At 39.5% G+C, this 13,464-nt stretch overlaps 1 protein-coding gene across 2 annotated transcripts in view; it reads right to left on the bottom strand.

Moving 5' to 3' along the window:
- rab11fip4b (RAB11 family interacting protein 4 (class II) b) overlaps positions 1-10,696 on the bottom strand; it is a 29,153-nt gene extending 18,457 nt beyond the window's left edge. The window contains exon 1 of one of the 2 annotated variants that reach the window (XM_040024620.1): positions 10,234-10,696. In XM_040024620.1, coding sequence (XP_039880554.1) covers positions 10,234-10,311 — 78 coding nt within the window. In that variant the 5' untranslated portion in view covers positions 10,312-10,696. The remainder of the gene's footprint in view (positions 1-10,233) is intronic. The other variant, XM_040024621.1, reaches the window with a different exon arrangement.
- Between the last annotated feature and the right edge of the window lie 2,768 nt (positions 10,697-13,464).

The raw sequence follows: 13,464 nt of genomic DNA, 5'->3' as shown, positions 1-13,464 counted from the left end.
CAATGATGCTTTGGCTTTCTTCCACAGTCCAAAGGCACGCATATTATGTTAATGTATAAATTAGGCCTGTGATGGACTGTTGACCCTGACTCAATAACCATTATGGATGGATGGACTGTGCAAGAGCAGCTTAACGGTTTTATTTTGATGGTCAAAGAGTTTAACAGCTGAAAAATAGTTTAAATCACACTGCATACTGTATAACTTTCCTTTAAATGCTGTAAATCAATTCTATAACAGAAGATAAATGCTGTTTGTACTTAAAAGGTCTTGTGAAAATTACAATGCTGTTATAAAGCATTAATAAACAAAGACTAATTATGCATGTAAGTCCATTGGAAAACAAAGTTTCAGATGATTATAAAATTATGAGGAAGGATTTTGAATGTATGCTTATGGAGAAGTAAATAAAAAAAAGTAGCCTATCCATTTACAACACAAACTGAGGCACTGCATCGTCACAAAGAGCCAACATGGGGTGTGAGTCACAGAGAATAAAACAAAGGATAAAGGTCTCTTTAGCATTCCTTCCCTGCAGCAGAGAAAGAAACAGTGTGCGGCAAGGAAGCAGGCAGCCCCACTCTCGGTACTCTGTTCTGCAACAATTCAGAAAACCGAACAAGCTAACACAGTGGGCGACGTGACACCTGCTGTGAAGAGACAAGAGAAGGTTTTTCAAATGCTCCTCAGCAGAGGCTGGAAATGTCAGAAATCACGCCCATGCAAAGAATATACCATCAACACTACAGCGTTATACTGACATTAACTGGAAAGCTTTACTTCACTCGGAACACCATGCATTGTTGTGGTAATAAAGGCGTAATAATAAACTTTGTCCAAAGTAAACATTTTGACACGCTGCCTTTTTTGTGTCATTTACATTCATTTTGGTACCGAAATGTGAGACAATATGGGTTATAAGCTGAATACAAACCTAAAGATAAGACCAGAGGAAATGAAAGTAACTTGGAGACATACAAGCTGCCAAAATGACCAAGAGAAACCACACGACTTGCCCTTTTAATTAGGTGATATGGTGCATGAAGACGGCATATAACCGACACCAGATCTCCATACAGACATGTAAAAAATAATTTCACTTCATCGCCACAGTTGTGGATACATTTGGGAGATTTAACTGTAACTGATTAATTAATTTGGTGCCAACGCATCCTCGGCATTCAGTTCATCCAGGAAGATCACGTGGTATCATTTAGGCTGCAAACTCGAGGCAAAGATGCTGCTGGACAGTTACATCCTACAGTGTTTGCTTCTTCAACCAGAAACACTTTGTACTCTACATGTCACTTTGAGCTACCCTGATGAGACTGCTAAAAAAGTGATGATTAAGGAAGGAGCTTTGCCTATGAGTGCATGTTTGTATGCGTTTACTGAACGCTTCTGTTTACACCCGCCTGCTCCAGAACAGCCAGGGGGCTTCAACTGCCAAAACATGAGCCTACCGAGCATTTTGAGTTGCTCGAATCCCTGAAGCAAAAAAAAATAAAATAAAGCTGGCCTGCCAAACAGCATCTGAACTGCCACTGGCTTTGAACTGACGAACTGAGGATGCCAAGATCTGCTGTACTTTTAAATGTAGCTGTTCGATCTGAAGGCTGGCATGCCTTCACATCTCATTTGGCACATTTGGCCAAAAGAGGATTTTTTTAAAATCCAGATATTAAATGTTTGATTTGACCAAATCAGTCATATTATTCATAAATTATCAATACCTCCCCCCAAAAATAAACATTAAAAACAATTTAAACAATGTTGTACGCATCCAGCTTCTGCTGTAATACTGCACAGCACGAACGTTGTCATACACAGACCTCAATATTTAAATCAAATAGGAAAAATACTTTCTGATCTCTTCGTGAGCCTGTTGCTGCAGGGGTCTGACCCAGTTAAAATACAGACGTCCTATCGTTCCTTTCCTGCTCTTCTCCCAAGCGAGGCCAACATCAGCAACAGAGCAAGATGGAGAGATGAAGGCGAGAGAACTATCAGTACCTTCCTGCAAGGCCTTTTGTTAGTTGAGGTTTCTGTTCACTGCAGACTATACAGTAAGTGTATTTGTTTGCAAGCTAAAGATAGTTTCATGTGTGTTACAGTATTTGTTTGTATGCTCATCATCCAGCCATCCCTTAGTAAAGCCATGTCTAGTAACCATACAGGGTTTGAAAACAAACTACCCAACTACAAATCACTGTAGATGTGCTAACATAAAGCCGATTGATTGTCATTTATTTATAATAAGTAGTGTTTTTAAGTATGCCATTAAATGCTACTAAACATTTTGAAATACAGACAGAAATGTGCAGAATCAGTCATGTATAAGAAAAAGAAGAGAATGCACTAATATCAGACATTATTTATATTCACTGCAACAATCTAAGCAGCGAGGAGTAAAGAGATAAGAAGACAGAAAATGAACAGCAGAGAAACTGAGAGAAACAAAAGGGGAAAAAATAGAGAGCAACCAAATGTAAATTAAACCAACTAAAATAAGCACTGCTATTCCTTTCAAAACTTTTGAGTTTTTAAAAAAATAAACATAATAATTTTACAATCATAAACTTTCAGCTGAGCTTGGTAGTGACATTAGTTTTTCAGCTGAGACTGCATGACATAATGCCAGTACGCAACCCTGAAACTCACAACACTGAGTCATGTGCTTTTTGTACTAGAGTTGTTGAGCAACATTTCGGAAGATTAAGCAATAAAAAAACGCAGTGACATACAAATGATATTACTGCACAGCCATTACCCTTGTAATACTAGAGTATTAGTTACCAGGGAGGCAAACAGTACACAGTAATCTCTCATTACAAAATGAGGGTGTGTAACATATTATAAGAAAGGAGAGAAACATCCAGATGTGTTCTTGTTATACAATTACACAAAGTGTTGCTACAAATATTCACACCCAGCATTTTCCCAGTGTTGTGACCTGAAGTCAAAAGACCCATCCACATACAAGATGCAAAAGCAACTCAATCAGGTAAAATGGGAATAAAGGCAATAAAACAACATAAAAACAGAGTGAGTACAGCACAAAAAGATCAACTCTATTAATTATAACTATAGTAAATCATCATGATTAAAGTACACAATCAAACGGTGTTAAAAAAAACATAAACCCAGTCCTAGAGAGGCTTCAGAAGACATTCAAGCTGGCAAAAGAGCTGAGTAAAAGTTTAAGTTTACCTTTGAAAACCTCAACTCGCTGGGCGGTGAATCAATGATTTGGTTTCAGTTATCGAGAAAACAATGTACTCACAGCTCTAAGTCTTGGATCCCAGTACAAAAGGAAGCTTTATGATCAAAAGAGCTCAGGTTTGTTAAACATACATTTAACCTATGAACTTGAAATGATTTTAAAGACGTACGGGAGAGATTGGTATCTCGTTTGCATAAAGAACATAGGGATATCTGAACATTCTTGATTTTACAGAATCTGGGTGTTGTCCTAGAAAAGAAGGAAGGAGGAATCCGGTGGTGGTAAACCTATCTTGGGGTATGCTACAAGTACTGTATTTGCTTTGCCTGGGCAGTAAAGCCTAGCAGAAGAAAGATGCCTGCTGTAGCTGAAGAGGACCCCAGAGTGTTGTTATGTTGGACCCTGAGGCAACAACAACAAGCAGGCCGATCATGAGCAGAGGTGCGGCTCTCTGAGGGGGTATCGACTAAATTAATCGGCGCTTTGTGCTGTTATCAAGTTTTTGCAAAAATCCAGACTGCTTAGTGACCACTCAGTCCAGGTACCTTATTATGGGTTATGAGCTGAGGGAACATTAAGGACAAATTGATGACTCCCACAGAATGGTCTCTACATCTTTTTAACCCGAGCAGTGTCAGCGTCAGTGAAGGCGAACGATAGAGTACCCTTCTTTTCAGAATTTGTGTACAGCCTAGTAACATTTCTTTAAACCTCAGAAAGAGCTGTCACAGTGCAACTTTTCCCATTTCAGTTGCTTTCAAGGATGGTTTGTGCTAACAAGATGGCAAAATTGAGATGTTTTTTCTAAAGCAATTTCAGGACTATTTTGCCTATAATGTTAAAAGAAAAGACTGGTTACATTTTAAACAAACCGTTAGCACATTCACACTTTGCCTTAGGCAACAATATTCTCCAAATCAAGCACTCTCATACATATCTTCTAAAAAAAAGTTTGCTGTAAGCACACTGAATGAGTCTTTTTCAGTATAATTAACACACGGCTACAATACATCTTTGTGCATAATAAAAGCTCACAATGCACATATGCAAAACACTCACACAAATAGTGACAGCAACTTCAGTCTCTCATTCAGCAGGTTGGAAAACAACTACAACGTTATTATGACCACAATTAAAGAGATTCACATCTTCTCGCGCCAATTTAGTCTATGCTGAGTGCTGAAGGTCGATACCATTTTAGTGCTGAACAAATCATTAATCTGCTCTTCTGGTAAAGAGGAGAATTATGTGGACAGCCATGCATGTCAAGAATTAAGTGATGTTAAAAGAAGGCAACGACTGGTTTAAACATAAGTCTTGATTCAAGCCGACTGCTTTACATATTTCAATCATTTGAAGTTTAATTTTATTCAGGAGACATTGCAGTTTGTAATGACTTTAAGAGAGTAGGATCTTTTTCTGGGTACCACCCTTTAAGGATATTTAAAGAACATATTTGTGGGATGTCATATGAGCAAAGCCAGATTAAAGGGATTATACGTCTCAATAAGGCTTTAAAAAGGTGTTGTTCCAGCTGCAGGTTTGTGGAATAACTAGTTAGACAGTAACCACCTTTTTGTTGTCTTATTGAGCAAAACAAGTGTCGTGCGGTACAAAGAGAAGGCTTAACAAAGATGGAGTGCTACACCACTTTGAAGAGGGTTTGGATGAGCAGACGCACGAACTGCTGTCGAGTGGATCGATCCAAACCGATGAAGCTTTGATTTAGAGTGAGTCAGCAGTAAAAGGACCGGAGGATAAGTAGAAGAGTGAGAGGCAGAATGAAAGGGGGCAAGATGGAAGAGAAAATGGAAAATGGGATTGAAGGAGAAGAGCAGGATGGGAAATCCAGACTGAGAGCTGCAGTGTCTCCCTGCTTGCGTTTGTCAGACTGAGCCACAGAGATAAGAGGCGTTTCTCTGCAGAGGCTTCCCCCCCCCATTTCTTGCTCTTTGTTCATTTTACTCTCTATTCTCCAAACATCTATTTGCTCCTCGTTTGTTAGCGCCACAAAAGTATTCACCTAAAACCTGAAAAGTTAAGCTTTCGCTTTGATATGCAGCATTTTGACTGTTGCCGTCTGGTGCTTTGATTACCTTGAGCCTCTGATCCTGTCAGAGAAGCAGCTCTGGTACAGATGGAGTGCAAAAAGGCTTTATAAGAACTTAAAAGGCTACAGTTACAAATAAATAAATGGTGAAATAACTTGTTAGCAACTAATAAAATGATCTTTTTTGTCATTTTTTTAACCTTTGTTTGATGATCATCTTTGTAGCCTCATTTTTTTTTGGGGGGGGGGGGGCACAAAATTATCACTAGGTTAATCTATGAAGCAAATAACCATTCGGTATTCCTTGAGTTGATGAGAGACAGTTGCAGCCACACCTACATGTATTCCTTAAACATCTGCTCGTTGTGTTTAATGTGCATGTTTCTGCCTGTGTAACTGCCTTACTCAGATTCAACAGTAAGCATTATTCTTCCTGAATCATATCTGACTCATGTTTAAACTCTGTTTGTTTGGGTCAACGCTGTTTGAAATGCTGTGTGAATTAAACACACAAATACACACACGTCTAACTGAAATGCTGAAACATGAGGAAACCATGAGACTCTTTACAGCCTCACTGTCTTCTTGCTCATTCATCACCAGGCCATAACCATAACTGAAACATGGGGGGAAAAAAAGACGTTTGTTTCAGGTAGCTACTTGAGTTACAAGAAATGCCACACTGGACAAAGGACACTGTAGGGAGGGACTGCAGACGCACACTGGAGACTCTGTGGAGGTACGTTCAGTGAAACGCGAACGCCCCTAGAGTTAAAACGCTGTGCACGTGTCAGTATTTGCTTCTGTATTTCTGAATTGACTGAATGAAGATGAAATCAGATTCAGTTTAGACGGTTCAAGGTACGTTCAGTTAATAAAAACAGGGAGAACCTGAAATACATCCCATGATTAATGTGCCAGAGTTCATTGTGTTCATAAATTTGAGAACTGCATGTCTGTAAAGTGACAAAACAGTGAGGACAAGCAGCTTGTAAAAACAACTGCTATATGATTCTGATCGGAGTTAGTTATATTGTCATTAGTTTTAATTTTGAATTTTTAGTTTCGATTCAGTTGAGTTTGAAGTGTTTTAGAGCGACTTGGCTTATCTCAGTGTATTTATTTATTTGGTTGACAATGTTTAGTTTTGGTTTAGTTTTTGTTGAAGATGCACTGATCTGATATTTGGATTAAATATCGCTTTGACTTGAAAGACTAAATGACATGAAGGAAGCTAAGAGCAAGGGAGGAGCAGTTTGGTGACGTTTCAAGTGACTCAACTTTATTTTTATGTTGGCAGATGCTCTCATTTTAACTTCAAGCTTCAGTCAGATGATTCAACATGACTGAAAAGTTTTTACTATAGCCATGTAACACAGTTTTTATTCTACATATAGTAGGGTTGTCAAACATAAGGCCCGGGGGCCAGATTAAGCCTGGCAAAGACTCCAGTCTGGTTCACTGGATGGCTTTAGTGAAGGAGGGCACAAATATTGAACTTCAATGTATTTTCACAAGTTTTACAACTTTTAAAAGGCCTTCCTGATTGCCATTCACTCTGCACCAAAATTAGAGATAAACAATAAAAATTAACACACTGAAAAAAGTTCCTGTTTTTTCACTATTTTCTATAGAAATTTCTTTTTTCTTTTTTTTTTAACAATTGGTCCACTGGGGCAAAAAATGGACATTACTTAATGTGACACTTGTGACTGTGATACATTTAGAAAACAGCCACAGGCTTAAATGTTTGCAGTGGGCAACAGTATATAAACTCTTATGGAAACTTAATTAATGTTATACCTTGTAGTAACATCAGCAGGCTACTCGGCAACCATCCTAACATTTGACTCTGTGTCAACTCAACAAAATACAACGTCAACAATTTAAATAAACATCTGCCATCACCACGTCAAAACGTTCAAAGTTAATAAATGAGTTTATGTTTAAATACGTGGAATGATCATTTGGTTTCGGTATTTAATTGGGTATCAAAAATCGTGCAGTTTTAATTGGTATTGGTGGAAACTACTACTTTCCTGGTATCCTGACATCCCTTTTTTATCATCAGGCTGGGGTTTTTTTTTTTTGGACAGGAAGACTTTTGTGTACATGTTGGTTACCTACAGTACTTGGTACCAGCAGACCCTTGAAGCCAAAGCTCGAAACTAGAAAAGTGCAAATTTGGCTTATCTTCAGTTTCTGTGTTAGTTTTCTATTTTTAATATAATGTGGGGGTTTGGCATCAGGGACAAGTTCAGATAGATAAGATATCATAATAGAAACAATACTTCATCTCATGTACACATCCTCATTTCAACATGCACCAAACCCTCCTGAAGCTTGCAGAGTTGATAAATTTCACTACACTGAAAAAAAACATAAAACTAAGGACATCAGTTTAGTTTTAGTTAAATGTTGTTTCTCACTGTTGCTGGTGACACTGATATTTACCAATAAAGCATGTGTGTCGGTTTTCAAACACTTCATAATGATAAATAATAATAAAAATATATCTTATATATAATGACAATGATATAAAAAGCAGGCCCAATTTGAGCAGTGATTAAAGCCCAGTGACCGTCTGTTTCATCTTGAAAAATGAAACTGTTAAAATGAAAATAGCTGTGTAAGCATCTGTCACAATAATTTAAGTTTAACCCAAGGTATATGTTACGAGGAAGTGCAATTATGAGAAGCTGTCACACAAAGTGGGTAGGTGTGAATTAGCTCATTTGCCCTTGGTTTGACATGTGCTATGTGCTCCTGCCAAACAAAACAAAGGAGTTGGCATTAGCTGGCAGAAGTCATATCAAAACCATGCATGCTTTCCTGTAAGTACTGCAGTCAATGACTGTAAGAGATGCGGCAACTTCAAACGACTGCTTTATCAGTCTAAAACCCAGAGATATAAAACATGAAAAAAGGAGAAAATAATTACTCCCAATCATATTTTTATCCATTATATACTTAAATAATTAATAAACCATCAAATCTGATGACTGTTTCATCTTTTTGTCCTCAGCGTTGCAATCCACTGATTAATGTTTCCCTTGAATTATCATCGTCACCAACAAAAAGAGAAGTTAGTTATCTTTCCAGAAAAGAGGAAACACTGACTCATTTGGAGTTTCACAAGCACTTAACACTCGCTGTCCAATTTACTGTTCAGGTTCGTTATTTCACAGCTTGAGAGTGTTGTGTCTAGAGTGTTTTATGAGTCATCAAACTCGCGTCCAAAGAAAAGAAGGGGGAAAAAGGACACCATCCTTCTTCAACATAGTGCATTGTCTTTCTCTTAACTGGCAGCTCGTGAGCCCACTTGCTGTCGGCTATTGAACGGAGGCATTTCAGCGTGCTGTTTGGCAGACACTCAGCAGGTGGTCTAGCCCCTGTCTGCCATAGGCGGTTGCATTAAAACCCTATTATCTGTTTTTAAAAAGTAACTTTAAAACACTTATAACTGGTAAATGGTGAGAGCCAGGGGAGCTTCATTTATTTTTAAACCTAGAGTACATGATCTCAGTGATGAAGAAGCTACAGTATGAATGGTCCAGTTTAGATAATTGCTCGTTTTGTCTGTCGATTGTTGTGTCTTTTCTCTCAGTAGCAGTGTGTTAGAAGGCCCGGAAGAAATTGTGTAAGAGGAGTGACTGTGACTCCTGGAGATTAGCTTTCATTCACCGAGTACAGCTCAGAACTGCATGTTAATCTAGTTATTCTAGTCCCTGAGAAATACAGGTGCACTGGTACAAATACTTGGCTATGAGACGGTTTTGGTGATGGAAACAAACATCAAATTACTGTAAAAAGCAAATGTGCTAAAGTGTATGCCCTTAAACACATTTGTCTTTTCAGTAGAAAGATCTTCGGAGAATGTTTTCGTTTCTTTTGGTCCGGGTGGAATCGACAACAACTTTCCTGCTCAACTAAGAGAGGGCAAATCTCATTATGTAACGTCCAGTCACAGAGCAGCAGGTGTATTCAAAGTGACTACAGAGTCTGACGTCATGTATATGTTGCCACTGACAATAGAAATAAAACTCCCCTTGCCTTTCTATTTTTGGAGAGTTGAATAAATACGCTCAAAAGTTACAGCAAACACGAACGTGTGCAAAAAAAATATCAGGAAGGATTCTCCATGTATTTTAAGTGTGTGTGCTTAAATAAATCATAGCATTTGCAAACAATTTAAATGTATAAAAAGAGAAGTTTGTATATGTGCAGTGGTCATGTGACAGGCAATCTGTAGTTTTGTGGGATGTTATTAATGAACTTTGGCTCATATCAGCTGATGGGAATTTTTAAGTATGAAATGCTGCAAAATGATGATGATGATGATTAGATAGATACATTTATTTGACATTTGTAAACACAACTGTAGAAAACAACTTTGTCACATTTATCTGCTGTTCTTTCCGTTTCTTTCTTTCTTTCTTTCTTTTTAAAATAAACTACACCTGGACATTCACTTCACGTGTCTTTTCATCCCTCTCTCTGTCATTCTCCGTGTCTCCTTCCAGCTACCCTAGTTTCCAATTAATCCCATTACCCTCAGGGAGAGATGCTGGGATGCAAAGGAAGCAGAGGGAATATGACAGGAGGAGGGGGGGAGACAGGAAAGCAGAGAGAGGAAAAAGAAGAGAGGAGACAGGAGTGTGCAGGCATGACACCAACAGCTGAGCAACACAGACAGGCAAGCTGTGAGGCAGGGTCAACTACGTGCAACACTCACATTCAAACACACAAACCGGGGGACAATGGACCGCCGCTGAAGCATCACCCCCCCTTAACTCCCCTTTAACTCAGCTGTCTTTCCCCCAACGCGTGAACTGCTTTTCTTTCATTAAACCCCAGCTTCTCCCTGCGGACCTCTTTCTGTGTTTTGTTCTCATTCTGTCAAGTCATCTTTTATCACCCTCACATTTCAGCAGGCTTGCTGCACTCCCTGGTCTCTTACCCCGTTAACTAGTGCGGGGAGTCCATGATCGGCAGTCTCCCTCTTTCCACCAGCCAAACCGTGTTCCACTGAAGTCATCCAGTCGCCCTGTTTACCAGGGCTAAGTCCGTTGTCTTGGCTTTCACGCGCACAGGTGTTCCCTTCAAAGGCAAGTGTGAGGGCAGGAGGGGGGGAGGCGGAAACGACGGAATAGTCCAAAGGGTGAGTCCCCGGTAGTGGTATAGTCCACGGAGAGGCAGAGGAGCGAGGCAGGCTGTGTCTTTCTCTTTAAAAACACTGCACTGGCTTTTCCTGCACCAGCGCAGACTCTCTCTCTCTTTTGACAAACGCGTGCACGCGCAAACACACACACACACACACTCTCTCTCTGTACCTCACACACTTTCTCTCGCTCACTTGTTCGCCGGCTGACTCGCATTCACACAGCGAGAGCTCAGATCGGGCAACAGTTGTTGAATTCACGGCCCCTCCTCCTTCTCGCTCCCGCCTCCTTGCAGGTGGTCGCTTAGCAACTGGCTGCTGTGGGCGGGGCTTGTAAGAGTTCTCACATTGCTGCACACTCGGCTCTCGGCTGCCGCCCACTCAGGCTATATTTGCATATGAAGCCCGGCCTGCCTAAAAGTCGGACTCCCGGTGAAGAAGAGGCCAGTGCATGTGTGGGCTGTGAAGAGGGGGAGGAAGGTGACGGTTGTCACTAAAACTGAAACAGTTTGCATTCGGTGATGCAGCAGGTTGCATGAGATAGGTCAAAAATACAAGATGTGCTGGTTAGTCATAGCGGAAAAGAAGATCAAATTTAACACAGGAAGCATGAGTGAGAAGGAGAGAGGGGATAGAAAAGAAACTGGAGGCACTGGTTGTTCATTTCACTTAATGAGGTCAGGAAATATCTTGGCTGTAATGTATTTTTCGAGCAGAGGAGCAGACAGCAGATACAATAAAATGATTATATGATAGAAAATTAATTTTTAAGAAAAATAACCCCTCACTGAGTTACTCAGTTCTATGTTGTTAAACAGAATGTTTCGGGGGCTGGTCAGACAAAACAGCCATTGTAGGCAACATACACTCATATGGCTTGGGCTTCAGAAAAATCAGTGTAGGCGACTGATATGTTTGCATTTCATTTATGGGATGTGAAGAAATAAAGCTTGGCGGCACAGAAAATCCTCTCAAAAATGTTGCTATGCTAAAACTATTTTTGCTTTAACATTTGACAAAACATCTTTTTTTTCCAGTCATGCCATTTCCTCTGCACTCTTATGTAACTTCCAAAAATTCTATATATGTCGGAAAAATGGCCTGTGAGTGGGCTCTTTATAACGTGGACCATTATTAGCTTAGCTCCACAGAATATCTGAATCATTCTCACAACTTCCACTCCATGCTTTACTCCTTACTTGTATTGTGAGTCAGCCACTGCCTCAGAGTCTCTTTTAAGAGACAGAAATACAGAAACAAACTGGTGTGTTGTTTACTTTTGGTTACTTATTTCTTAACAGTTGAGTAATTCTACATTAAAACTCAACTCAATAGTCTGCTCTGTAGACTGCACAGAAGAATTTGCAGTGTCCCCAAGAGGACTTATGCCAAAGTAAGATTAAAGGAAACTCACCAGCACTGTAATGAAATTAGCTCAGATTGCATAATATTTAACAAATGATGAGAAAAATCATATATTTCTGACTGTAGGATAACAAAGTTCAGAGCCTTTATAGTATATGGGCTGATCTAGCCGGTTCTTATTCCCAGGGAATCAAATACTGCTGTTTTGTCAAAGCTTCTGGTGTCTCAAAGATAAAATCAAGGTACCCTTAGGTGTCGTTTCTGTGACGCACAGAGATATGACAATATTGAGAGGGTCTCTCACTCCCAGATTATCATATGCGGTCCACTTTTAAATGCAGTGGCTAAGCGTCATATTAACAATTTAAAACAAGGTTTATTTTAAACCTAACCAAGTAACAAGCTGATCATTTTTTCCTCTCTTAAAACAGATTTTATCTCTAGGTGTCCAATATAGAAATAACCAACATGTGAAGGCACCACTGGCCAAATCTGTGAGATGTCAGAGGCAACTGACAGAACAGCAGTTTTTGACAGCCTGGAATAAAAATGTGTTGAGTGTTCGTTGTTGTAAGTCATAGTGCTATTCTGATCCAGCAAAAAACCCTGAACTACCAGTTTATCTGGCTACATTCTCTTAACAAAAAAGAAAAAGAAAGATGAGATGAGCTGTTTTTTTTTATTATGCTGCTTCATTTGGCCCAAATCAACAACTACCATTATTATTATTGTCACATGAGAACCTCCCTGGCTGGCTACCTAAAATATAACCAGCTAGTTCCCCATGCAGCCTAAACATAAATCATACTCTACTGCCACCTATAACAAAAAATACCCCTGCTGATTCAACTTCAGAAAGATGGCAAGTCCTCTGTGTCTCTATTTTTAAATGCCCGTGGCTGTATTTCCTTACACAGACATCTAAGCTATATTCTCTAATGATAAAATGGTGATAAGTATTTGTGTGCATGCTTCTGTTTGTATGGTGTTTGCTAAAGTTTCACCACTCCACATTTTGTTCTGGTAACTGGACTCAGCAGCTCTTGGCATGAGCTGCAGGCAGCTGAGCCAGATCTTAATCCTGCTAAAATTACAAGGAAATGCCAGTGGACCTATTACCTCCTCACTGTCTTTGACTCTCTCTTCTGCTTGTTGACATATTTTCAGTGTTTCAGTGTGAGCTTTGTGACTCATACTTTGCTTCTCTCTCTGTCTCCCATGCGTGTAGTCTTAGAATAACACAGTGATGAAAAACAAGGGGAGAGGTGGTCAGAAAGAGGCAAAAAGAAGAATAGATATGATTTACATTAAAGCAGCCAAATAAATCAGATTATGGGGAAAGGAATGCACCGTATAGTCTTCTTCTTTCTCCTCTTTACTTCTCGAGGATGCTGGCAGTTGCTCAGCCAGTGGTCTGTGGCTATTTGTTTACATGCAATTTGTTAGAGAGTTGGCCCCTTTCCTTCTTTTCAGAGAAGCCATTTACAATTCTATTCATGTCTACCTGCCTCAGCAGCACATACTTAGGGACAAGAGGGTTGGTTTTAACTACATACCTTCACAAAGTGTTATAGTAATACTATTTAGTAAGGGGAAGATCGAGCTCAAAATCATCACATTAGTTTCTGTAACTGGGTTTAATGGACTGAAAGCAGGTGCAAGATT

Source organism: Simochromis diagramma, unplaced genomic scaffold (assembly GCF_900408965.1).
Source record: "Simochromis diagramma unplaced genomic scaffold, fSimDia1.1 OVJJ01000302.1, whole genome shotgun sequence".
Taxonomy (NCBI): Eukaryota; Metazoa; Chordata; class Actinopteri; order Cichliformes; family Cichlidae; genus Simochromis; species Simochromis diagramma.
The sequence above is the reverse complement of the archived record's forward strand: the minus strand, read 5'-3'. Positions and strand labels throughout refer to the sequence as shown.